Source organism: Malaclemys terrapin, chromosome 2 (assembly GCF_027887155.1).
Source record: "Malaclemys terrapin pileata isolate rMalTer1 chromosome 2, rMalTer1.hap1, whole genome shotgun sequence".
Classification (NCBI taxonomy): Eukaryota; Metazoa; Chordata; order Testudines; family Emydidae; genus Malaclemys; species Malaclemys terrapin.
Window position 1 is genome coordinate 73,408,103 of NC_071506.1, and position 27,774 is coordinate 73,435,876.

General features: G+C 39.8%; 1 protein-coding gene across 4 annotated transcripts in view; it reads right to left on the minus strand.

The window, feature by feature from the left end:
* The window catches only part of MAPRE2 (microtubule associated protein RP/EB family member 2), a 148,208-nt gene that overhangs the window by 13,847 nt on the left and 106,587 nt on the right, over window positions 1–27,774 (minus strand). For all 4 annotated transcript variants that reach the window (XM_054018178.1, XM_054018177.1, XM_054018175.1 and 1 more), the window contains 3 exons: window positions 26,857–27,002; window positions 23,194–23,407; window positions 5,755–5,894 (listed from right to left, as the gene is read on the minus strand). In XM_054018178.1, coding sequence (XP_053874153.1) covers window positions 5,755–5,894; window positions 23,194–23,407; window positions 26,857–27,002 — 500 coding nt within the window. The remainder of the gene's footprint in view (window positions 1–5,754; window positions 5,895–23,193; window positions 23,408–26,856; window positions 27,003–27,774) is intronic.

Sequence of the window (27,774 nt, forward strand, 5' to 3'; positions counted from 1 at the left end):
TGGCATAAAATGTAGTGGTAGTTCTGAAATACTAGCTTTCAGGGGGTTGATCCAGGTACTTCTTGATGGGGTTCTCACAACAAATTTTTTGGTGGCCTCAGAGAGTGGCCATCAACTCTTGCTGGTGGCCACTCTGACAATTTTTCCTAAAATACTTATTAACTTTAGGAAAAACAAATAAATCTGCACAAATACATGTCCAAATCATTGTAATTTATTTAGGTAGGGTTTTTTTTTTTTTTGGTTGCAAACTCAATAATAAATACAATTGTCTCTATTCTTTACTGGACCTACACAGAATAGAAACACAAGGTGCTTTTCATGTTCTTTTCTTTTGCTGTTGTGGTGTTCCTTGTACCAGAATTAATCACAGTGTATACAGTGTGGCAAACCTGTGAACATGTCTATATGGTCTTCAATTTAATATTCTGAGATATTTAGGAACCTCTATATTTCTTTTGCTTTTTTGGTTGCTTTTTTTATTAGACTTGCTAGCTAGTAAGTCTGCTGCTGTGAAAAGTGATATTTGTACGTTTTATATATATAAGCAGACTTGCTAGCTAGCTGGGAGGCAGTGAAAAGTGGTATTAACAGACATACAAATATTACTTTCCATAGCAGATTTACTCATCCCTGGCAAGCTCGGAGACAAATTAAGTCCTGGATGGAGAGGTGGGTAGGGAGGCAGTGAGGGCCAGGGGTGATGGAGGGGTGGTGAGCCCAAGGCCAGCACCCACCACCATGCAGCTGGGGCCAGAGTCGCAGCTGGTACCTGACGCCCCACAGCTGGAGCCTGCTGTCTGCCACCCCAGAGCTGAAGCAGGAAGCCCAAGCCCCAGCATTCTCAGTAAGGTGACCAACTCAGACTGGCTGGCTGATCCTCTGGCATTTGTGGCTCCAGAGGGGGGCAGGGCTGAACCCCTGCTGGCAGCCTTGGGGGATGAGCCACTGCGCTGCCCACCTCCCCACCCCCACAATCACTGCCCAGGAGGCTGTGCTGTGGCCACAAGAAAAGTCCACAATGGCCGCATGAGACAAAAGCCGAAACTGCTCGAGTTTCAAAGTAACTCTCTTAATTGACACCTGTACATGAGAATCTAGTTCCAAGATACACTTTGCCAGCTTTCTTTCACCACTATACCTGTTGCACTCATTTGCTAAGTACTCATTTATAGTTAATCCTGACTGTATTAAAATAACAGGTTTCACATAAACTAGAACAGAGTCCTCAATTCCTGTTTAATTTTTCCTGGCAACCTGAAATTGTCATGAAAACTTAGAAAGCTTGTTATTCATTAAATGAAGCTATAGTGGAAAAAACAAACTGTATGGACAGCCTCAGTAGTTGAGATCTTCTAATTTTGCCTATACACCTAAGGTAACAGGGCAATGGTTCGCAATCTTTTTTTGATCTGCAACTCATAAAAAGGTGGAAAAATTGTCCAGTGACCCACCATAGCCCCAATATTTTGCAGCCACAAAGGACTGTGGTATTCCAGGTATGGGATGATTTTCTGGCCATTTTGTTGGTTGTGAACCAAGCAAATGATTGGGATGGCTGTTGCTGGTGAAGGACTTCTTGGGTGTGGACAGGCTGTTACTATATGGATAACCGTACTCAGAGAGTTGTTATTAATGGTTCCCAATCCTGCTGGAAAGGCGTAACGAGTGGGGTACCGCAGGGGTCTGTTTTGGGACCGGCTCTGTTCAATATCTTCATCAACGACTTAGATATTGGCATAGAAAGTACGCTTATTAAGTTTGCGGATGATACCAAACTGGGAGGGATTGCAACTGCTTTGGAGGACAGGGTCATAATTCAAAATGATCTGGACAAATTGGAGAAATGGTCTGAGTTAAACAGGATGAAGTTTAACAAAGACAAATGCAAAGTGCTCCACTTAGGAAGGAAAAATCAGTTTCACACATACAGAATGGGAAGAGACTGTCTAGGAAGGAGTACGGCAGAAAGGGATCTAGGGGTTATAGTGAACCACAAGCTAAATATGAGTCAACAGTGTGATGCTGTTGCAAAAAAAGCAAACATGATCCTGGGATGTATTAACAGGTGTGTGGTGAGCAAGACACGAGAAGTCATTCTTCCGCTCTACTCTGCTCTGGTTAGGCCTCAGCTGGAGTATTGTGTCCAGTTCTGGGCGCCGCATTTTAAAAAAGATGTGGAGAAATTGGAAAGGGTCCAGAGAAGAGCAACAAGAATGATTAAAGGTCTAGAGAACATGACCTATGAAGGAAGGCTGAAAGAATTGGGTTTGTTTAGTTTGGAAAAGAGAAGCCTGAGAGGGGACATGATAGCAGTTTTCAGGTATCTAAAAGGGTGTCATAAGGAGGAGGGAGAAAACTTGTTCACCTTAGCCTCTAAGGATAGAACCAGAAGCAATGGGTTTAAACTGCAGCAAGGGAGGTCTAGGTTGGACATTAGGAAAAAGTTCCTAACTGTCAGGGTGGTTAAACACTGGAATAAATTGCCTAGGGAGGTTGTGGAATCTCCATCTCTGGAGATATTTAAGAGTAGGTTAGATAAATGTCTATCAGGGATGGTCTAGACAGTATTTGGTCCTGCCATGCGGGCAGGGGACTGGACTCGATGACCTCTCGAGGTCCCTTCCAGTCCTAGAATCTATGAATCTATGGTGTGTGGGAGCTTCTCCCTGCCTCTTCCAGACACACAGCACAGGGCATCATGAAGCTGGCTCCACAGCCCTAGAAGCATTACTTCTCTGCCTTGGAGCTGAGCACTATGCAGGCAGGGTGCAGAAGGTCCTATAAACTTAATAGTGAAGTGCCAGCCAAGCAGTCACTATAAAAAAAAAAAAGTCTTGTTAGCAGAAACAAGTGACCTCTTTAAAAATCTAAGATTTAATGCAAACTTGCCACTCCTCAATAACTATTGCTTGCTCCACTTAAATCATCCATATTGACCCTTTCAGTGTCAGTCATTTGTATACAGTCCTCAGGATTTTTACTGATAGACACTTGTTAAAAATGTGTCAGTGGTAGATATGACAGTGACTTAAGCCATAATAAATATGAAAATATAAGACTAAATGCAGACCAAGATTTCAAATGTGCTGAGCACCTGCCAGCTCTCACTGAAGAAAATAGGAACTGCTGGGAACTGGGCACTTTTGAAAGTCAGGGCACTTATTTAGGCTCCTAACCACAGACTTCAGTGCCCAACTTCAGGCACTTATATGGATATGGTGCATAATGTTTGAGCCCTGTTCTATATTTTTCATTTTTCCTACACACAGCAATCTAGTAGAGATGATTTAGTTTATAGTTTGGTTCATTATAGACTTTTAAAAAAATATTTACAGAGGATCCAATCAGGATCCAGGCCCTGTTGTGTTTAGCCCTGTTCAAACAGATACACAGTCTCTACTCTGAAGCACGAGGGCTGACAGCCTTTGTAATTCTGTCCTAGTTAGTATAATTACGATTCGGGCCTGATTCTCATACCCACTAAAGGCCCTGTACACTAGTCTAGTAGTGTGAAGGGGCCTCAAAACAGATGTAAATGGAATTTATGCCTAATTTAAGGCCTGTTTAAGGCCAAACAGGTGTAAAGAATCTTTAGTGGAAATGAAAATCAAGTTCTCTATTCTTAATATAAAAGTCTAATTTTTAAAAATCTTAGTTTAATCTTCAATAACCTCCTGTAACAAAAGTTCTATAGGTCACTGGTTCTCAACCTGGAGTACACATACCCCTGGGGGTACGCAGAGGTCTTCCCTGGGTACATCAACTCATCTAGATATTTGTCTAGTTTTACAACAGACTACATAAAAAGCACTAGCAAAGTCAGATCAAATTAAAATTTCATACAGAAAACTATTTGTTTACACTGCCTATATAGTACACACTGAAATGTAAGTACAATATTTATATTCCCATTGATTTATTTTATAATTATATGGTAAAAATGAGCAAGTAAGCCATTTTTCAGTAATTATTCTGTGACACTCTTGTATTTTTATGTCTGAATTTGTAAGCAAGTAGTTTTTAAGTGAGGTGAAACTTGGGGGTACACAAGACAAATCAGACTCCTGAAAGGGGCACAGTAGTCTGGAAAGGTTGAGAGCCACTGCTATAGGTCAGTCAATCACTATGTAAAGGTATATCCCTTTCTCAGTTGAAAAAGGTATTTTGCCTTTTTGTTGTCTTCCTTCCAGATAGCAAAGTATACTGACCACCACCAAACTCCCAATTCAACTACAGATCCCTGGCACCCTACTATTAAACCTCTTTCCCTCGTGAAAATAAATTATTTTTTTTATTATTCCTCCTATCACAAGTTTTAATCCTTAAGGACAGACTTAACTCACAAAATGTTACTGGATTCTTCATAATAGGGCAAAATAATTATCAAGATACCTTTTAAACTCTAAATATATAAAATCCATCAATTCTTCTTTCTTCCTAAATTCTCATGCAACATGTTAGAGGGACTAGAATTTTTCTTATAAACCATGCAGCTATGTATTCAAGTAAAACTGTAATATGCATATTCAAGCACAACTAGCTTTAAGGCAGCCCTCACCCTGCAGTATGATTCACCCAAAATCATCCTTAGCATCTTTTTAAAATATGGGTACAACATTGGCCATCCTGCAGCCATCTGTTAGAGTAGCATTTTTTTAATGACATCACTTTTTCGTTCGTAGCTGAGCTATTCCATTTGTTAGATCCTTCACCACTGTGAAGTGAATATAATCCAGACTGAAATCGGAAGTTCATTTTTCAGTTGTTCAATGTTTTGCTCTGTCTCAGTACTTTTACTATAAGTATAGAGTAATCTTCGGTTTCATGACTTTTCATATCTTTCCTAGTGCTTGTGATAACTAGGGCCCTACCAAATTCACGGCCACAAAAAACGCGTCACTGATCATGAAATCGGGTTTCTCCCTGTGAAATCTGGTCTTTTGTGTACTTTTACCCTATACTATACAGATTTCACAGGGGAGACCAGCATTTCTCAAATTGGGGATCCTGACCCAAAGGGAGTTGCAGGGAGGTCACAAGGGTTATTTTAGGGGGATCGTGGTATTCCCATGCTTGCTCTTGCGCTGCCTTCGGAGCTGGGCGGCTGGAGAACAGTGGCTGTTGGCCGGGCTCCCAGCTCTAAAGGTAGCGCCCCACCAGCAGCAGCGCAGCAGTAAGGGTGGAAATACCATACCATACCACCCTTGCCTCTGTGCTGCTGCCTTCAGAGCTAGGCGCTCAGAGAGTGGCAGCTGCTGACTGAGGGCCCAGCTCTGCAGGCAGCAGCACAGAAATAAGGGTGGCAATACCGTACCAGGCCACCTTACTTTTGTGCTGCTGCTGGTGGGGTGCTATCTTTAGAGCTGGGAGCCCGGCCAACAGCCACTGCTCTCCAGCCTTACTTCTGCGCTGCTGCCGGCGGCGGCTCTGGCTTCAGAGAGGGGCTCTTGGACAGCAGCTGCTGCTCTCCAGCTGCCCAGCTCTGAAGGCAGAGTCAACACCAGCAGCAGCACAGAAGTAAGGGTAGCAGTACTTTAATCCCCCTACAAAACCTTGCAGACCCCTGCCCCCGACAACTCCTTTTCGATTCAGGACCCCTATAATTACAGCATCTTGACATTTCAGATTTAATTAACGGAACTAATGAAATTTATGATATTTAAAATCCTATGCCCGTGAAATTGACCAAAATGGACCATGAATTTGGTAGGGCCCTACTGATAACTAATTCTGTGGTTGAAGCAAAGTTACCTGTTCACTGAGTTGTATGACTTGTGTTTCCAAATCTTTATCTGATTTGGATGCTGAGCTGCTCGGTGTGGCTTTTTTTGCTGACGATGGACGAGAAGGCGTGGACCCTGGTTTAGAAACTGGACTGGATTTAGCAGCACCTGAAAGCACAAGAATAAAATTGTTTTGAGAACACTCTTTTAAAAATCAGATTTAAGTATTTATGTCCAGTGTAAGTATTATACTCCCAATAATTTTGAAATTTTACCCCTTCCAGATACAGAAAAAAGCTATTTAATTTGTATATGACCATTAGTGCTGTTACTTCCTGGTTGTAAGTAGAAAGATGCTCACTTAGGTGCAAAATATTGAAAAGGAAAGTAAATACCATAATAAGAATGTTACTTTGAGTTTAAAAGGACAAAATAGCTCACCGATGCTCAAAGAAAGGTGAATAAACAACATAAATTTTTTTAATTACTACTACTTTACAGTTTTAAAGATGACACTGGCAACAACTAGGTCATTTAGCTTAATTGTTAATATTTCTTAATTTTAAAAATGTACTGGAGAAGGCAAGTTAATTTAATTTGTGGTGATTTTATTTGTAAGTCTATCTGCTTCTATGCTTTAAAATGGAGAAGAAACTAATACCATTACTTGTACAATCACACTGAAATTCAGCAGATGCAAACAGAATTAAATCCATCAGTGAGCACTTGGTTGCTGCAGTGGCCAAAAGATCATGTTTCTGATCAGCTTAGGAGGTTTTTGGTACATCATGTGAAAAGCAAAGCTGATAATGTACCCAAATGTACAGCAACACTTTTGCCCACAGAAAACAGCACTCATACCAAGCACAGATAGGTACTCTACTTTCACAAGCATCAAGCACACACAAACGCTTAAGTACAGACACAAGAAAATGTTGTGCTAATGCTATCTTTATACGCACCTAGGGCTGACAACTGATATGGTGCCCTTCCCTTCTCCCCTCTCTTCTTTAGGGTTTGAGTGATTACTAAAGTCCCACCTGGGCTCTCAGTTTACCATCTGTGGAAGGAGATGCCCAAGCTTCATGTACTGTAATGAGCAGCACCAACTCCCAAAGCACAGGATGTTCCACTCCAATTATTTTTCAGAAGAGACCACCCACTTTAATGGTATCTACCTATCCTGCCATCCTAAACGGTCACTTATACCACATACTCCTAATTCCTGCCCCCCTCTCTTTACATGCACAATAAATTGTGATGTGATTACATCAATGTGGCCTAAGGTTACCAGTTTTTAAAACAAAAATGACTGAGCAGAATTAAAAAGCATAGAAATGAACTCCCTAGACCTCTCTGCCAACCTGAATTATATTTAAGGCTTGAGGAGGAAAAGTTAGGCTTGTTAGGTTGCCTATTTTCCTTCAAGGAACGGAGTAAAGAGTAAAAACCTAAGAAACTCAAATAATCCACAAATAAACTTTGATGTAGCAAGACTCCCCACTCCCATCACACACGCTCCCCTCCCCCCGACAAGATGTCCTCAGGCTTCTCAGTCAAGAAGCTCAAAAGCTGATTGGGAGGAATTGCAATGATTGGTGATTCAGTCCAGCTTGTTAGATTCTTGTGATTTAGTCATAGACTGCACTGGCTATTGTACCAAGAGTTATCTTTTCTCATCACTTTATATTCTCTAGTGACAGCCCTGAGAGTATAAACAATTATACAGTTCATCTGCTTTTAGTGGACACCATTTTGGCTAAAATTCCACCATACTTTTTCATATTTGTTACAAATAAAATTATTGATATATGCCAACAGAAAGTTAAAACTCCAATCTGGCCAAAATATAGCATCTTCCATCCTGAAGTCCTTACAAGTTACATACATGGACCACATCACCCCTGGATAACAGAGTTTAGGTACAGTATACAGAGTTGGTAAAGATGAAATTTACACTGTTCGCATGTCTAAAATTACTTATACTTTTGAAAGAGCACTTAATATCTTGAGCAATAAAATTTGGTTCATGAGGCTAACATGAATCAATACACACTAACGGTGCCCTACTGCTCATACACAAACAAAGCAGGAAGTCTTTTTGGTAAAGTACTCTGACAATAGAGTAAGATCTTTAGTTGCCATTTTTTCCTTTTTCAGACACCAGCAGATCTTTGTGTATAATCTTCACTAACATTTTCCCCAAGGGCCAGATCAATACTTTAAAATACAAGTGAAATCACAACTCATTAAAACAAATCTTTTGTTAGGATCCCAGGATCCTACTCTGACATTTAAGTGATCCCTGCATCCCATATGACAATAAGTTTCATTTTTCATACAATACCATATATATACACATATATATATACACACACACACACACACACACACACACACACACACACACCCGCCCACCACCACCACCACCATATATTTTACATAGGTATGGGAATGCTTTCATCAAGAGTTTCTAAATCTTACTCTTCATAAGAACCAGATAAATAATCCCCTCAGATACCTGGTAAGTTTTTTAAAGTGGGAACAAGGGTGCATATTTTAAAAGCTAGGGCAAGGGCAGCCTGTTTCTTTTTCTTCCTGGCTTGTTTCCACTTAAGAGTTCAGCAAAAACTTCTTGAAGATCAAGGTGTTAAAACATAAGGAATGGCCACTTAAAGGAAACAAGCCGTGCAATTCTATCACTTGGGAGACATTCCAAACTAGAGGGTAAAATACCACTGTGAGCAGACTAACTAGGTGCAATCTCATTCTTCCTGTCATGCAGTTCTGAGTGGGGTTGCAGGCAACATAGCCAGATGGGACCAGCCACAGTACATACAACTGGCTCAGACTGACCAGACAACTGTAAAGCTGCTAGTAAAGGCAGCCTTCATGGAACCTGGAGCTCTACCTCTGTGTCGGTCTTCAAATGCACGTACCGAGCATATTTCTTACGGAAAGGATTAGGCAAGGGAAAAAAATCCTCTTCATTTTCCCTGGAAAGATATTAGACCCTTTGCAGGGAAGTTAACCCCCTTATTAACAAACACGGCTTCATCAAACTTGATACAATGACTGATAAAACTTAAAAACATAAAGAGAAAAAGTAACAGAAAAGAAAGATGAAGTTTCTAAGTTGCGAAAACAAGGTTAAAGTGAACAAAGGTTTTGAAAAGATTTGATTAGCTTGGAAAGAAGGAGTTCCAGAAACTAGTCACTTTTTCACTTCTATAGTACGGTACAATGTACAGAATAATGAATATGCAGCGCTAGTATAGAAATTAAGGTAGATACATGGTCTGATGTATAGGAAGCAGTAAGTTCATGTCTGTTTAACCCAAGAGGGCATTTCTGAATTGCATTTACAGACGAACAGGAGACAGCAGAAGTGACAAGACAGTGCAATATGGACACACTTTGTCCAGTAATGTCTCGGGTTACAACATTCTAGACCAGAACACAATGAACGGAAGAAGCCACCCATTGAAAAAACAACACGCACGCATGCACACACACGTCCACACACAATTAGATAGTTGTTACCAGAAAATAATTAAATATGGCTTTTTATGCATATCAAGACCAAGGATCAAGGCTTATCATCTCCAACTGCAACCTACATTGGCAAAAACTAATACCATTAGAATACCAACTTAAAAAATGGTGGTGTAACTTTACGAATTAGTAATAAGGTCTGGCTAGGGACATATCAAATTCATGGTCCATTTTGGTCAATTTCACAGTCATAGGATTTTAAAAACCATAAATGTCATGATTTCAGCTATTTAAATCTGAAATGTCACGGTGTTGTAATTGTAGGGGTCCTGGCTAAAAAAGAGTGTGTGTGTGTGGGATTTCCGCAAGGTTATTATAGGGGTGGTTGTGGCACTGCTACTCTTACTTCTGCGCTGCTGCTTCTGGCGGCGGTGCTGCCTTCAGAGCGGCGGCTGCTGGCCAGAAGGCCAGCTCTGAAGGCAGAGCCACCGCCAGCAGGAGCGCAGAAGTAAGGATGGCATGGTATGGTATTGCCACCCTTACCTCTGTGCTGCTGCCTGCAGAGCTGGGCCCTCAGTCAGCAGTTGCCGCTCTCCAGCCACCCAGCTCTGAAGGCAGTACAGAAGTAAGCGTGGGAATACCATGACCCCCTAAAATAACCTTGTGATCGCTCTGCAACTCCCTTTTGGGTCAGGACTCCCAATTTGGGAAACACTGGTCTTCCCTGTGAAATCTGTATAGTAGGGTAAAGGCCCGCAAAAGACCAGATTTAACTGGAGGCGGGGGACCAGATTTCATAGTCCATGATGCATTTTTCATGGCCGTGAATTTGGTAGGTCCCTAGGTATGGGATGTGAAACATGTAAATCACTGGACAGAGAATATGTTGATATGACCAGAAATTAACATTTGATGTTATATAGCCTGAGTCCACCTCATAAAACTTCCAATCATAAGATCGCACGTACTGAATAGGCACAGTCATCTACCTACTCTCTCACCTCTAGATGTTCTCTTTCAAATGCTATTTGAGGCCCCATAGTGGGGTGTTCTGGGAAAGCTCAGACTGTCTCCTGTCTGTGGTTAAAGATAATTTGATAACACTGCTCATATAGCATCTTTCACAAGCACAAGAGTTATTAAAGGACTATGTTTTAAAATATTAAATCTATGGCTTTTTTAATTCCTTATCCTGAGTGACACTAAGCACTTCAAACCCCACGAAAGTCAGCTAGAGTTAGGCATGCTCCTTACTGCTCAGGATCAGGCCCTAAATGAACAGGATGTTCGGATATCCATAATCAGTAATGTAGTTTAAAAAAAAGCTAAATAATTTGAGTGCTCCAGATGGCATGAGCTAGAGACAGCTGAAAATGAAATTTGAATAGAATTTGCTGGACGTCCTCTGCTAACTGAAAATCTTTTGCATTAAAGTAAGTTTTACCCCCATGTTTACTCTTTTTGTTTGGCCTCAGGGAAAGCCCTTGGGGAGGGGGGAATGAATTTCCAACAGAACCTTAATTTTATAAAAAGTGTAACCGCTCCAATCCAGAACTACGATTAAATACAATATTTCAGCCTAGACCATTTTTAATCAGTTAAATACCTGTAAATTGGAGTCACAATGGGAAACCTTGATAGACTTAATAGCTGCACAACTGAACACTAGGAGTGCAAATACTGCACTTATTTACACCATTCTAAATCTGGAATAGCGCCATTAATTCTCTGCGGAGAGGTGACCGATTTTCCATACACAAATAGCCAACATGTTCTTCCAGTCTAGATGATTTTAGCATGAGGATTCCAAGCCAGAATTCCATGGTACTGAGCAGTCTCTCGTTCTAAGATCCTCCATCTTGAGTTGCCCTCAACACTCTCCCCATCTCCCTTCATTCTCCCAGCAGACTGGCAAAGTCCTTACATTTAAAGATGCAGTACACAGAAAATAGGATAATATCTCCTCAGAGCTGAATAGCAGCAGACTTCCTTCTTATTTCTTTAATGAGAAAAAGAGTATTTTACTTTCATTATTGATTTTTGTCTGTGTACTTACTCCAGCCAACGTGATTGAATTATTATTTATTTGTATATTATGGAATCCAACGGCACCAATTAGATATCAGGCTCACACTGTACTACATATTCTCTGGACAGATATGCAGCAAAGAGGACAGTCCCTGTCCCAAACAGCTTAACAAGATACATGCTCTGTGTATGTCTTTGTTCATTAATGTAGTTTTTATTGCCTCTGATCTCCAGCCTGCTCTGTGTCAGCATGTTGTCCATTTTAACTATACATTTATTCTTTTGGGTAGCAGGGATATCTTGTTACCTGCAAAAGTACCAGGCACTTAGATATTGCTATTTATTTCCATAGCACTAGCAACTATACATTCCCATCTAGGCAGAAGTCTATGACAGTTTCAACTGTATTTTCAAAAGAAAGATTTATGAAAACAATTAAATGGCTCCCCTACATATCACGTCATGTAAGCAATTCCTTTCAATCATCACTGGCATAGGAGGCATTTAATTATCAACAGCTGGGATGCTATCAGGCAGCTTCAACTCCCAGTCATAACTTTAGATGCCCAAATTTGACATAGTATGTTATGATTTTATGTTAGCTCACAGCTCAGTTTTAAATGCACCATGTCACTGAGCTTGTTAGCAGCATCACAGCTGCCTGAATTAACACTCAGTTCATTTTAGTTTGTACCTGGCCATACAACAACCACCGGTGTAAGATCATTTAATATGCTGTTTATAAAGACAGCAATTATTTTTATCTTGACAATGTAATATAAATTGGATAGAGCAGCTATTAAAAACATTACAGTTCTCAAGCAGTGTATTAATGATGGCCTAAAAACATAATTACTATCAGTCTCATTATGCCGAAGAATTTCCCACTACAGCTTCTATTTTCTTTCCTTTTTGCTAAAGAGGAGTTTTTATGCGCAGATTTAAAATGTTTAAATCTTGTATAAACTGCTACAATCCCAAACCTTTCATTGCTGATTACAAAAATGTGGGATCAGAATGCCAGGTCACTTAATACTCTGAGTAGATGTATTCAAATTAATGAGTCTAGGATTCTGTCTAAATATGACTTCTGGGATTTAATTGTAGTCCTACAGACAAAACACCCCAACTCTTTACTGTCTCAAGGGCAAATTATCTGAAGCTATGTCAGTAATTACTAACTTGTTTAATATTTGTGGAAAATGGCATGAAGTTCTGCTCATGTGACAACTGCATGAATGCAGTGAGAAGGGACACGCCAAAACATTGTACTCTGCTTCATCATTCATGGTCATTGCTTGAGTGGAATTTGGGACTCACTCACATTAACTGCAGTATTTCTTCTGTCAAATTCATAAAAAAGGGCTAAAATAAGAAATTACACTGGTGACATGCTCCTGAGAAGAAACAATCTTTCAGGAAGATTAAACTTTAGAAAAGGTCATTTGAATTAACAGATTCCCTACGAAAGAAATCATTACTGAGAGAATCCCTCTTTCCCACACATTTGTTTTAAAGACAAGGGAATTAGTGCTTATGCGTGCTTCCCCTCACAGCTCGGTGAACATGCAGGAGCCTGCTCAATTGTGTGGCGGGTTTGCGGTGGGTGAGGGGGTGGGCGACTGAATGGGATCAGAGACTTAACTCATTTCATTTGTGACCCAAGACAAAAATCTAATCCTCTGTCTTCAGAAGAACTGTAACCCTACTGCATTGTTTAGGGCCCCTTTTCCACCCACTGACATCTTCAGATCAAACTTCTTAGCTATTGCTAAAAACTTAAATTTTGTTTCTTAAATCTGCCCCATACCTAAAGGAAATGAGCTTGCGTAACTCAAGGTCCGTCTACACTGCCTCACAGTTTGGCCTAAAGCGGTATAAATAGCAGTGTGCATCGAAGTGTTGTGCTGTATCTCTCCCATGTGGGTGCGGTGGGCAAGAATTATTCACTTCCACAATGTCCACATGGGAAAGTTACAGAGCAGGATTTTAGTGCGCACTGCTATTCTCAGATCTGGAAACCTTTATATCAAGTTGGCCAAAGTGCAGCCTTTGCGCTACACATAGTCCACTGGAGGTCTCTGATCAAATTGGAGCACTAGCTACATGGATTGATAGTCTGATTTCCACCTTAGCATTAAAAAAGGGTGGCTGCAATTTGCTTAATATTGGACAAATTAGGTATGCTCCTAGGCTCGCAGCAAGCTGCCAAAGCAGCTTTAGCTGGGCGAAGTGTGACCACTCTGCTTAAAAGTGTATCATAAACAAGGCTCAGCATTTGGCTCTTGAATGTTGGCCATGTCTCTGAATAACTCACTTCTGTTCTATATTATAGAATACTATGTAAGAGGCCTAGAGCTATATACAATTAACCACTTCAGCATGTGTATAATTAGAACCTAACATAATAAACATTAAGCCCCATATATTTTTTGCAATGCAGTTTCAACTCCTTTCATTAGATATTAATCAAAGAGCACATATGCTCTGCTTGCCACTTCAGGCAGTTTTTGTTGTTGTTGTTGAAGCAGTTGAATTCATCAGGAATGTAAATTACAAGGCATCATGGAGGGATTTGTTGGAAAAAAATATTGTTTCCAGTAAAACCTTTAACTGATCATTCAAAGTAGAAGGCATGAATGGAAGCAGCTGGTCTAAAACAAATGTTACAGTTCAAAGTAGTAAATCTTAACAAGATACCGGTAAGTAATATGCTGAACTATCATGGCTGTACACTCCAGTAATTTAGCAGAGATTAAGGATCTTTTCTCCTCTGGATCATGTGAAAGATCAGTAATGGGTTATAGATGTGGTTCTCAAACTTTCATATTTTTCAGAACTTAAGACAGGGAGGGTTTAGAGAACTTTTTCTCCCAACCCACACCTTCAGCCACACCTTCCATTCCATGTGGTGGCTGGATCACTCAGTTACATTCAATAGTAGGACACTGTTATAGAGACAAGTTGAAATAAACTTGCTTTAATGCAATAGATTCAGCTGCTTGACACTAGCTGTGCTATTTATTTCCTCTCCATGGGTGTAGGACTTTACATTAGTAACAAATCTCTTCACCTTGCCTTCAGCACTCACTGCCCTTGGCCTCTTTGCAGTTTGAGTCTGCCCTCTGAATTTAATAAACCCACACCGACTGTATTTGCCATAAAGCTGACAAAGAAAGTCTTTGTAAGCAGACTCCAGCAACCTAACAGGACTACATGCTGGAATCTCGACTTGTGATCTAGTATATGCACAGTTAAAGATTTCTGGGATGGGGTGTGACTGATGGAGTTCAATTATACTTACTTCCCCTTGTGATGGAAGAGGCTCTGTAGACCACAATTTGAAAATGATTGGGAAAGCCATTTAGGAAGATATTACCACTAGAGCTATCTGGAAAATGGATTATTGCCTTGTGGAAAATTTTGACTTTTGATCCTAAAACCAAAAATTCAATTATAAACCATATGCTTTTGTGGTTTAGATTTTTCAAGGAAAACTTGACATTTTTGAATGTCATGAAAAAATTGTTTAATTGAAAATCCATTTTCCACCAGAAAACAGTTTTGATGGATAATTTTCACCTGGCCTTAATTACCACCTAATGGCTTAGGTAAAATGGGTTCAACCACTTTGTAGCAGCAGAAGGAGCCATTTTAAATTGGTCATTATGTCTTGTAAAATGATATCTGTGGGATTTTGTTTTTGTTTATATATTCAGAATTTAGCAATGTGCATCACTAAAGGGAGATCTGAAAAAAAAAAAAAAAAAAAAAACCTGCCCCAAGGGAAAGATAGTTTATTAACAAATTTTCTCAATTAGAACTACATTGACATACTGGAGATTAGAAAAGAGTAAGAGACCCAAGGAAGACTAATGTTAAATGCACAATTTATAATTTATAGCATCTTGATAGTGCCATATTTTTCTAGGTTTTCAGCCCAGTTTCTAGAACAGTAGTCCATGTCACCTTGGAGCAAGCTTGCTGGCTCTCTAGTAGAGAGGCCATTACTTTTAATATGCATGGAAACTGAACTACCTACTCACTCTTACAGCTGGTTCCTACATATCAAGGTGGAACAGGAAAGCCTGCACTGTCAGTGCTGTACCGATTCTGTGAAAGGATCACTTCAGTCTCCAATGGTATTTCAACTCCTTCCCTGAACTCCAAACACCAAGTTTTTAAAGTAAAAAAAACCAAACACACACTTTTGAATATGCCCTCTCAGCATATGCATCTCCTGTACAGACTATGCCCCCAAAGCATTTTACATCTTCTGCAACAATACAACATGAGAAAGGGTGAAAGTACTACATATCGAAATGAAAACAGATGTGATTGGATAGTTGTGTCTGACCTACAGGAAGGGTGGCAACAGGGTTTGGTGGGGAAGGAAAGAGGAGAGAGAAAAGATAGCAGAAATTAATTCTTTGAGTAATTCCTGCTAACTCAAATCCCCATGCTTGCCAGCGTGTCACTAACACCTACATTTAAATTTTATTACACTAAGAATAAAAAAAGAAAAATATACTTTAATCCAAAAATTAATTTAGAGCACACCTCGCATTGTATGATGCCATAACCTATGCAAACAGATCTCACATATTTCTCTTTCCATGAAGCACTATAAAGAATACCAGTTCTCCTTGCACAAGAGGCCTCAGATGGCTGTTTTATTCTCTGTAAACGTTCGTGGACAAACAGTTAATTCTGCCCTGGTTATTTTCCCTGTCATAGATGTGCTTATTTTTAGCCATCATGTGATTCTCCAGTATTTTCCAGGCACTGCTTTAGCCATCTGATTCTCACAGGATACTTCAAAGCGAAAGGCAAAACATCCTTCAGACTGAAGAATCTTCTGGAATTTTAACCTAATAAAATTGTTTACATAATAAGTTGTCTTTTGTCCACCAATTTTTGACGCTCCCCACCCCAAAAATACAGTGGCCTATTGAGGTGTGATTTACATTTGGGAATGCTTGCATAAGCTTTCTGAGCTGAAATCCCAACAATCTGATCAGACTATTTTATACAGGCAGAATTAAAATAGGCACAAACAACAAAAAAAGTTGTATTTTAATCCCTCACAACTTTGAGCCTACATCTGTTGACTGTTTACTACATCATAAGGGAAAAACAGGTTATAAGAGAATATTTAAAGGACCTGAGCAATATTGAGCTGGCAGATGGCACTATATATGAGGAACCTGTGGTGCTGGCGGGAAGCCTGTAACGGAGTATATACTGTTGGTACCATTCCTTATGAAAACACGTATGTGTATTCCCCTTGTACAGTGGAATAGTATGTGGTGAAGTGGAGCTCCTTATTCCAGAGTACTGTCACTTCATGTAGTCTGAAAGGTACAATTATCAAATTCCATCCATAGTTCATACTACATATCAGCTCTTTTTACAAATTGGCTCTGCCTTCCCAAGGAATGAAGGCAACATGAGGTTGGCACAGAAGATTAGTCCCAGGGAACTATTTATGCTACAATTTCCAAGCTGCATTATCCTTGACCTGCCCTGGCTTTTAAGACTGACTGCTCTTTGAAGATGTCAGAGAAAGCTCTTTGGAAAACCTCATTTTTGAAACAAAGTTAATATTTCTTTTCACATTTCTCCTTACTCTTAATTTTTACAAACAAAACAAACTTAGGTTGCTAAATGCAAGTTGGGGAGCAAGCGCAGCTTTTGCACAGATATGGATAAACATCTATTTACAGAAATGGTAAACAGATGCCAAACTCCATCTGGCTCTGAGGGTTTGGCATCAGATTAAGGCACACTGAAAATAATTCTAGCTTGTTACAACTACCTTTTAGGGGTAAACTTTCAAAGCAGCCTTTAGGGATTTAGCAGTTTAATTTTGTTAGTGGGAGATTCCCAGCTAAATCTTTTTGTACTTCTGAAAAAACAGAACAAAATGTTAGGAAAAGCATTAACTAGTTAGGAATAATATTAAAAGATTTACATAAGTGTCTGATTAAATATAAAATGTTATTTTGTGGAGCAAATCAATATTGGTGTCTCTGCCAACTAGGTAGATATAGATAATATTTCAATCTACCTACATCTATATAGATTTATTGGTGGCTAAATATTAGGGCTGTCAAGCGATTAAAAAAATTAATCATGATTAATCGCACTGTTAAACAACAATAGAATATCATTTATTTAAATGTTTTGGATGCTTTCTACACTTTCAAATATATTGATTTCAATTACAACATAGAATACAAAGTGTATAGTTCTCACTTTATTTTTGATTACAAGTATTACATTGTATAAAAACAAAAGAAATAGTATTTTTCAATTCACCTTATACAAGTACTGTAGTGCAGTCTCTATCATGAAAGTTGAACTTACAAAAGTAGAATTATGTACAAAAAAAACCTGCATTCAAAAATAAAACAATGTAAAATTTTAGAGCCGGCAAGTCCACTCAGTCCTACTTCTTGTTCAGCCAATCAAGTTTGTTTACATTTGCAGGAGATAATGCTGCCCACTTCTTGTTTACGTCACCTGAAAGTGAGAACAGGCGTTCTCGTGACACTTTTGTAGCCAGCATCGCAAGATATTCACATGCCAGATGTGCTAAAGATTCATGTGTCCCTTCATGCTTCAACCACCATTCCATAGGACACGCGTCCATGCTGATGATGGGTTCTGCTTGATAATGATCCAAAGCATGCAGACTGACTCATGTTCATTTTCATTATCTGAGTCAGACGCCACCAGCAGAAGGTTGATTTTCTTTTTTGGTGGTTCAGGTTCTGTAGTTTCTGCATCGGAGGAGTGCTCTTTTAAGACTTCTGAAAGCTTGCTCCACACCTCATCCCTCTCAGATTTTGGAGGGCACTTCAGATTCTTAAACCTTGGCTCAAGTGCTGTAGCTAGCTTTAGAAATCTCACATTGGTACCTTCTTTGCATTTTGTCAAATCTGCAGTGAAAATATTCTTAAAATAAACAACATGTGCTGGGTCATCATTCGAGACTGCTATAACATGAAATATATGTGGCAGAATGCAGGTAAAATAGAACAGGGGACATATAATTCTCCCCCAAGGAGTTCAGTCACAAATTTAATTAACACATTTTTTTTTAACAAGCGTCATCAGCATGGAAGCATGTCTTCTGGAATGGTGGCCGAAGCATGAAGGGGTATACGAATGGTTAGCATATCTGGCACGTAAATACCTTGCAATGCCAGCTACAAAAGTGCCATGCAAATACCTGTTCTCACTTTCTGGTGACATTGTAAATAAGAAGTGGGCAGCATAATCTCTCGTAAATATAAACAAACTTGTTTGTCTTCGCGATTGGCTGAAAAAGAAGTAGGACTGAGTGGACTTTAGGCTCTGAAGTTTTACATAACTTCACTCAAAAACAAAACTATGTAACAAAAAAAAAATCTACATTTGTAAATTGCACTTTCATGACAAAGATTGCACTACAGTATTTGTATGAGATGAATTGAAAAATACTATTCTTTTATCATTTTTACAGTGCAAATATTTGTAATAAACAATATATGCTTTAATTTCAATTATAACACAGAATATGATATAAAAATGTAGAAAAACATCAAAAATACTTATTAAATTTCAATTGGTATTCTATTGTTTAATAGTGCGATTAAAACTGCGATTAATTTTTTAAAATTGTGATTGTTTTGCATTAATCGCATGAGTTAACTGCGATTAATCGACAGCCTTACTAAATATATATTAGTCACGTTTCTTGGAATTATTTGACTAATTTATAAAATATATTAGCCAGAATTAAAAGGAAACATATACTTAAAAAATTTTTAAAAATAAGTTTTAGTGTCCACACATCTATCCTGTTCTTGACACTCTAAGCATTATATATCAGCATTCACACACAGATCTGCATCCTCAGGACCCTCCCTGAACCAACATAACCCAAACTTTCAGAAGGGACCTTCTACACTGTATCCACAGAAGTTTTTGTATGTGCTTGCCTGCACACTCATCCTTCACAGAGTATGATTAGCATTTTTGTACCAGATGTCACCTTCATTTTTGTGAAGTGCCGAAAATTTGAGACACTATAAAATCAATGTTTTTGCATGTACAATGGTTATCCTCGTTTGCAAGCAGATAATCATACAAGTGCAGATATTACAGAACAATTTGAGAGCCTTTTTGAAAATCTGACCAATGAAGTTTTCACACACATTTGGAGCAGTTTTAGACCCGTAGAAGAGTGGGAGAATACTCATTGTATAATTTAGCATTTTGCAGGCAAACTAATGTTAATAGTCAAAAAGGCATCTGCTTTATTTCTAAACGCTTTTAAAAGCGGCTTAATACAATGCACCATGCATGCAAAGAGCATTAAATAGAGTTTTCAAAAGCACTCAGCAGTGACCTAACTCTGCCCCACTTAAGTAAATGGGAGTTTTACCACGGACTTCAACAGGAACGAAGTTAGACCAATGCTGACTGCATCTGAATATCCCACAAAATGATTTGATTGCAGTGGACAGAATGCAGCTATCTTTATAGGCACATGCAATCAATATCCATTCACACAACTACATCCTCAGGGCACTCCCTGCACTGACGTGATCCAAGAGATCACTCTGCTGCCTACGTCAGGAGAGCATCAGAATGGGACCAAGAAGCTCTTGTTGCTTCTTTGTCAGGCTCTAGTATCTGCAATTTTAAGTTTCTCATCCTAGGTTTAGTAGGCGGTGGGTAAAGCTTCCCCTTGGGGAGGCTAGCCCCCTGCCCACCTCTTCCAGCCGAGGGCCTGCCCCCACTCACTGCTCTATCCCCCTCCTCCCCCGTGGCCCTGCGGAGAGAGCTTGGCTGGGACCGCAGCAGAGCTCTCTGCCTTGGCTGAAGAGCCCCTCCCGCTTCGACTGCAGCCCCACCCCATTCCATCCACCCATGGGCCTGCCTCCATTCCATCTCCACTCTGCCCCTTCCCCTTTGAGGCCAGGCCCCCCACTAGCTCTCCCCCCCCTCCCCCGCCACCGCCCCAAGATCAGAAAAAGCCTGTGCCACCACCGCAGCTCCAGAGCTGTAGCGGGCAGCGAGAGCTCCTCCAGCCCTGGGATGTGATGGGGGGAAATTTTTCAGGGGTTCCCAAATCTTGCACTGTCGTTCTCCCCCCCCCCCACCGCCCTCGACGGTGCAATGTTTGGCCTCCCCCAACCTCCATTATGTATCACCTATGCTAGGTTTGCCATGGTGGTTGAAGCATGAAGAACACATGAATCTTTAGCACATCTAGGATGTAAATATCTTGTGACACAGGCTACAACAGTGCCATGAGAACACCTATTCTCACTTTTAGGTGACATTGTGAACTAGAAGCAGGCAGCATTATCTTCTGCAAATGGAAACAAACTTGTGTGTCTGAGCGACTGGCTGAACAAGAAATAGGACTGAGTGGACTTATAGGCTCTAAAGTTTTACATTGTTTTATTTTTTAATGCAATTATTTTTTGTACATAATTCTACATTTGTAAGTTCAACTTTCATGATAAAGAGATTGCACTACAGTACTTGTATTAGGTGAACTGAAAAATACAATTTTGTTTGTTTTTTTGCGGTGCAAAGATTTGTAATAAAAATAAATATAAAATGAGTATTGTACACTTTGTATTCTGTTTTATAATTGAAATTAATATATTTGAAAATGTAGAAAGTATCCAAAAATATTTAAATAAATGGTATTCTATTGTTTAATGGTGCGATTAATCGCACAATTAATCGTGATTATTTTTTTAACTGGTTGTCAGCCCTAGTATATACATACAGGATATATTCCTCTTGGGACTCTATTGGTAAGTGCCAATATTCTCATCCAATAAGAGACCTTATTCCTTTAGACAGTGCAATTTACATGACTTAAGACATGACATATTGGTGAAACTAAAATACATGTTACTTAATGGGTTAAACCCACTCTCCAATGAGCTACCAACACTTTTGACTAAACACAGAATCTTGTTCTAGATATAATGGACAACTGACGAAGTATACAAAAATTCTCCATTTGGCATCTGGTAGAAAAAAAATATCAGAATAGCTTTGCAGATAAACACTAATTCTGGACTATATTTAAATTAATGGAAAGAAAACCAATGTACTTCGAGTCTTCAAATCCTGTCTAGAAATTGTCAGAAGATCTCTTATTTGTCCCACCCAGCGCTTGAATTGGGGAAATGTCCTGTGTGTCTCCATTTTTCCTCCAGTGTCGCTTTTAATTTTCTTCTTCAAACTAGCAACAGCCTGAAGACTGAGGATATGGCATTACCACCCACACCTCTCTTGCCCAGTTCAAATACTGAAAAGCTATTCCATTTCCTCAGAATCTTCCAGCTATTAGCAACACTCACTAATTCCCTCTGCAGATGGTCTGATTTGGCATCCACGTTAAGCTTATACTTAATAAGTATTTTTAAAACCATTCACTTTGAATTAGCAATAGAGCTTAGCAATTTTCCTTTTTTGAAGGGAGGTAGGGAACTACACTCAGGGAAGTACACACGGAGTTGGCTATCAGGGTTGTTGCCATGGGTGCTAAACCATCACCGAGGATGATGTGGGGGGATGTGTGTGCGCACCAAATCAGGGTCTTTTTTTTGTTTAGCCATTCAGGGGGCATCAAAAACATGTCCCACCCTATGTGAGAACACACCTATGGCCATTCCTAAGTACACAAAAGGCACCGGCTCCTCAGAAATTCAGAATGAAAGGTTAAAAATATAGGAGGTACAAAACCAAAATGTAGACGTGTTACAAACCCGACATAAGAGGCTGGCAGTGTTTGCCTGAAACACTCCACTGCGTTAGCAGATGTTGACCTTGCTGAGAAAGTGGATTAAGTGAGTGTCACTAATTCATGGAGGTAGGTGGTTCAACCCCACACGGATGTAAGGGAGAGTAAGGAGCAGCATGTTCCATCTCTTGGATCTAGGGTTTGGACTGAGGAAGGAACTGTAGAAGCAGCCAAGCCTGGGGTGGAGTTTTGAGCTGAACTTGATGTTATTGTTAATTTAAATGTTGAAGGCAAACTCCAGAAAAGGGTGAGTGTTTGACTCTACACAGCGTGTGGATTTTATCTGAGAGCAGGCTGGGAAAGGACTTTCTCCCATCACAAAACTATGAAAAACAGATTAAAGCAACGAGATTGCACTACATGCTTAGGGTTATTTTTAAGATGTTTCTGCTGCCCTCTTGTTCCCTGGTTTAGTCAAAGTGATAAAAAAGCATCTGTTTTGTGACCCACGCTCTATGGATAGTGTAGGAACAATTGAGAAATGGATCTTTGGTGCTTATTCCCATTTCAGATACATGCCGAGTAATAATAATAATAAAAAAAAAAAAATCAATGATGCCTTTGAAGATATAGGATATTACTGTATGTGGCCCACTTAGAAGATTACTGTGTCTGAATGATCAGCACATTTAAAAGATACAAATCAACCCATTTTCTGCTTTTGGGTCAGCACTTAGGATCTGGAAATGTTCCAGTTACCAGAAAACCGGACTATGCTAGCAATTTCCTGTGAAGATGGGGGGGAGGGGACGACTATTTGTTACATTCTTGAGTAGTTTATATCACCCAGGTTCAGCAGCAAAACAGTCGACTGGTTTTGTCTCCAACATTAGGTACACTGGAGTCATGGGATTTAATCTCCCAGACCGTGAAATCTTCAGTAATAATGTGGCAGGTCAAAACAGACCAACAAAATGAATGCCCACAAAAAGTCCATTTATGTAATCTAGGATGGTGAGCCCCAGATAGCGTGAAGTACAAACACAAAGAGCGTGGTGACTACCTGTTGAAAAACCATTTCTAATTTGACCCCATATTTATATAAACTATTGACAGCAGATTAAGACATTACTATACCATTATCCGTAAAATGGGAATGGAAATCTCCAAGATTTACAATACCTGCAGTGGGGGAGTTTGCATGATGGGACTTTTTTGGTAAGTTAAAGATCTGTTCACCGGGATCTGGTGGGGGGAGAGCATCTTGGCCTTGTCGAGCCACGACAGGATCATACTCTTTACCGTCATAGTTGGCATCAAAGAACTTCTTAAACCATTGGATAAAATCTAAGTTGTCTTGGAAGCGCCCTTTCACCAATTTCTCCACTGGAATCACCTGTAAAATACAATGGTAAAAGGTTCCATTAACACTGCATTGCCAGTACATACGTATTTCTCAGATTATCTAACAATTTAACTACCAATGTGGTGTCTCCTGCATCATTCTGGATTAAGAGTTATATGGTTAAGGTCTTCTCAGCTTTGTGTGTAGTTATATATAAAGCCCCTTTAAATACTCATTTTCTAGCACTATTTTCCCATGAACGATATTAAGCTAACCTCTCAATAGTGCATGTTCTTCTAAAAGGTAGAAGTACCAGTAGTATGATACCATAGTACAGAGTCTTGCAACCTGACCCAAACCCCACGGGACCCCATCTACAAGTGTCAGATTCAGCTCGGGTCTGAAAACAACCCAACACATTTTGGCTTTACTCAGTTAGTCTCTCATCATTTCCTCCTGCCCATAGGGTTGGTGAGGCAAGGTGGCAGAGGCTGCTGAGTGCCCTGCTCCTTCTGGCCATGGTTGTGCTGCGCTGTGTGCGCCATGGAGCGAGCGTGCTGTGGAATTGTAACATCTATTATGTTGTAGCACATACAGCACAGTGGAATGGGGGCAGCCGGCTGCACTGGTACATGTAGACACTGCTGTGACGACCCCAGAAGCAGGAGGTGGATGGAGATGGATTGTGGGCGCAGGGAGCCCCCACCAGGCCAAACCCCAAGGATGAGAAGGCAGCAGTGTTGACACAAGTTGGGAAAGTGGGGAGGAATGTCAGATTTCGGTTGGATCAGGTCTGAAAACAACTTGACACTCGGGTTGGATTTGGGCAGCCATGAGCTAGTCAAGTTTGGGATGGACTTTAAAATTAGGCCTGTGCAGATCTCTACCATTGTACATAAGCCTTTACAACTGTTCTTCCTCAGATATGCTCCTTTTAGCTTTGAGTGACAACTGGGTTGCATGTAGCCAGTCTGAAACGACTGTCATCTTTAACAAGTAGTAATGGGGAGTCTGTTGGAGATTTTAGTTAACATATTTCATGCAATTAGATGTATGTCCTAAAAATGAACAATTTCTTCAAAAAGCAAAGGGTCAGAATCTGGCTTGCTCTGAGTAGATGTGCAAGGAGCTGTCAGAACACAGGAAATCCTCTTTCACACTGCCCTGTGTGGTGGGGAAACAGAATCTCAAGTGTTCTCATTAGACAAACCTATGTAAGCACCGTTAGTGGTAGGTATGTCTGCAAAAGGCTTACAGAATCATAGAAGTGTAGGGCTGGAAGAGACCTCAAGGTATCATCTAATTGCTCCCCCTGTCCTGAGGCAGGATTAAGTAAACCTAAACCATCCCTGGCAGGTGTTTCTCTAACCTGTTCTTAAAAACCTCCAGCGATGAGGATTCCACAACCCCTTGAAAACCTATTCCAGTTCTTAACTATACTTATTGTTAAAAAGTTCTCTCTAATAGCTAATCTCAATCTCCCTTGCTGGACATTTATTCAATTACTTCTTGTTCTACCCCCAGTGGCCAGGAATACAACTGATCACCATTATCTTTATAATAAACTTTTTCATATTTAAAGACTTATGTCGTCCTCCTTCAGCCTCTCTTCTCTAAACTAAACACGCCCAATTCTTTCAACCTTTCCTCATCATTATCGCCTACAAATGTAAACAAACTTGTTTGTCTGAGCGATTGGCTGAATAAGAAATAGGACTGACTGGACTTACAGGCTCTAAAGTTTTACATTGTTTTACATCGGTCATGTTTTCTGAACTTTTTTTTTTTTTTTTTTTTTTAGTGCTCCCCTCTGGACTCTCTCCAATTTGTCCACATCTTTCTTAAAGTGGGGTGCCCACGATACTGTACGTCTCCAAAAGGGAAAGAAGCTGCTCCTTGGTGCACTCCTACAAAATCCTCAGAAGCATTCTACCCACCTGTGTCCTGCGCAAGAAGATTGTCACCAACCAATACTGCTATGCCCTGGCACCCTCCACCCTGCCTCTGTAGTGAAGCAATGGATTTAAAAGCCACAATGGAGTTCAAACTCATCTATATTTTTGAACTACACACTCTTTCTAATACTGAGGTACTAATCTGATCATTCCCACCCCACCTTCCACACATGCTGTATATAGAATGGTTTGTTTACATGCAAGAGCTCGGGAAACTGCCCATGGAGTTTTAATGAGCTATAATGGAGACAGAGAAAGTCTCTTCTGAATCAATAGCTTGTGAATTCTTCACCATTGAAGATAAACCTTTACAAATACAGATGTTTTGTACATGCAAAACTGAAACATAACAGCATTTTAAACTTATCCAGTTTAGTTTCTCATGTTGCTACTGCTTACACAAACTGGGCAAATTCATGTTGAGAAACAGTTAATCTTGTACCACTTCAAATGTAGTCTGAGTAAAACGTGTGATAGGATCCTATCTGCACACAGAATATACACCTGATTGTATCACAGGGAAGTAGCCTGGAGAACACAGAGGATGGGTCAACATGATTGATTAAAGTCAGGGAAAGGAAAGGTAAAGACATATTTAGCTTTACAGAACAAATAATGCACAACAGGTGAGAGACTAAACACCACAAAGAACAAATATTGAAAAAAAAGCTTCATTTGTCAATGTCTATTTTGCCAGGAAAGTCGACCTGCTTGGAGAAAATGCTGATTACACATTTTATATGTTTTCTACATTTAAGACAGGCAGGGCATGGTTTGATTTGTTTATAGGTAATGTTCAAAGGTAAATTCTGGATAGATTGCATGGTTTCATATGTTTTAAGGCCAAAGGGACTAATAGGATCATCTTCTCGGAACTCCTTCATAACAGGCCATAGAAGCATCAAGCCCATATCTTGTGGTTGAGGTAGTTTGTTTGTTTGTTTATTTAAAGAAAGACATCCAATCTTGATTTAATGACTTACCAAGCAACATGGTTCCATCATTTGGAAAGTTGTTCCAATAGTTAAAAATGTGCAACTCTTCATATCCTACCGTGAGTAAGTAGTATTCAGTACAACGATAGATACAGAATGCTTGTTGTTTACTTCTATTGGGAATTCTGAGTGTCACCACACATGATCTTGAGTTTTCCCCTCACCTTATGAGGATCCCAGTATTTATTCATTTTAAGGATCTTCCAATGGATAGCATTTTATCATGAGGCCCTCTTGTGAACTTGGGGACCTAATGAGTGGTAATTTTTAAATTATTGACAACTAACTATTTTGGGCCCAGTTTTTCACCTTGAGCACTAAGGGTTCCTGTTTACACATTTTCTGCCTTTGTACCCAAATAACCATTTTTAGATGTCAAAATGCCAGTGAGAGCATCTAAATACAGAACTGAGATCTCTAATTCAGGCTTTAGAGGTTGAAAAACTGGATCTGGTTATTATCATTTTGGTTCCCAATGTCCATTGTACACTATGCAGTATAGAAAATTGTTTTGCAAAACATTACAATTATTTAAATATTAAAAACGTACCTTATCCACATTCATTCTTTTAAATGATGCTTGCAGAAGTTTGAAATTGTGAATGTACTCATGCTCCAGCTTTGCCTGAAATTTTACTTTCTTCAAGCTAATGCACCCTGGGAACAACATGTCCATGAACTGGCAGTAAGCTGCTCCTATAACAAGAAAATGCATTGACATTAATCTTGATGCACCCAGCTATAACTAAGTGGCATTTATAGTCAGAAAAGAAAGTAACCATGCTTAATAGCTACTGCTGTAATTCATTTCTAGTGCCATGTACCCAACGCCTATCTGTCCATTACAATGTTGAATAGTGTAAGTGGCCTATTAATATCTATATTATTTTCATTCAGTCTGGATGCACCAAGCACTGTCGTGTAACATCTAAAGGATGACCGTGACTGAGACAAAGTAAATCATTCTTCCATTTACAACTGGCGTTGTAGAATCCCTATACACAGTAGGGCTGCCTGCACAGCAAGTAAAGTCCCTAGCTCAGTTTAAATGGAAGCCACCTAATAAGTGTCTTCAGACCCCTACAGCTTCCCAAAGTTGGATCAAGGGAAAATATTTTTGTTTCCTGGAACCAAAGAAATCAATGGCATTGATATAAGGTAGCTTGCTCAGTTCGCAGCCAATCCTATTCAGTGCCCTCAAGTAGAGGCTTAAAAAGAGAGAGCAAAAATGAGAGAGTGCAAAGTGACATGAATACAGGCTGGAAAAAAGAGTTTCAGAATTATGGCATCTAAGGCCATTTCTCCCCCTCCACCCCCCCCCCCCCCCGCACCCCTTCCCCAAAACAAAATTCTGCAATTTTTCATCTCTAAAGCTCAAAATGTAAACATTTGGCTAAGGAGACACTCAGAGTCATCTCATTGCCCAAAGCGTTCAGATATTGGGCTCCTCTTACTGCTGCCAGTTTTA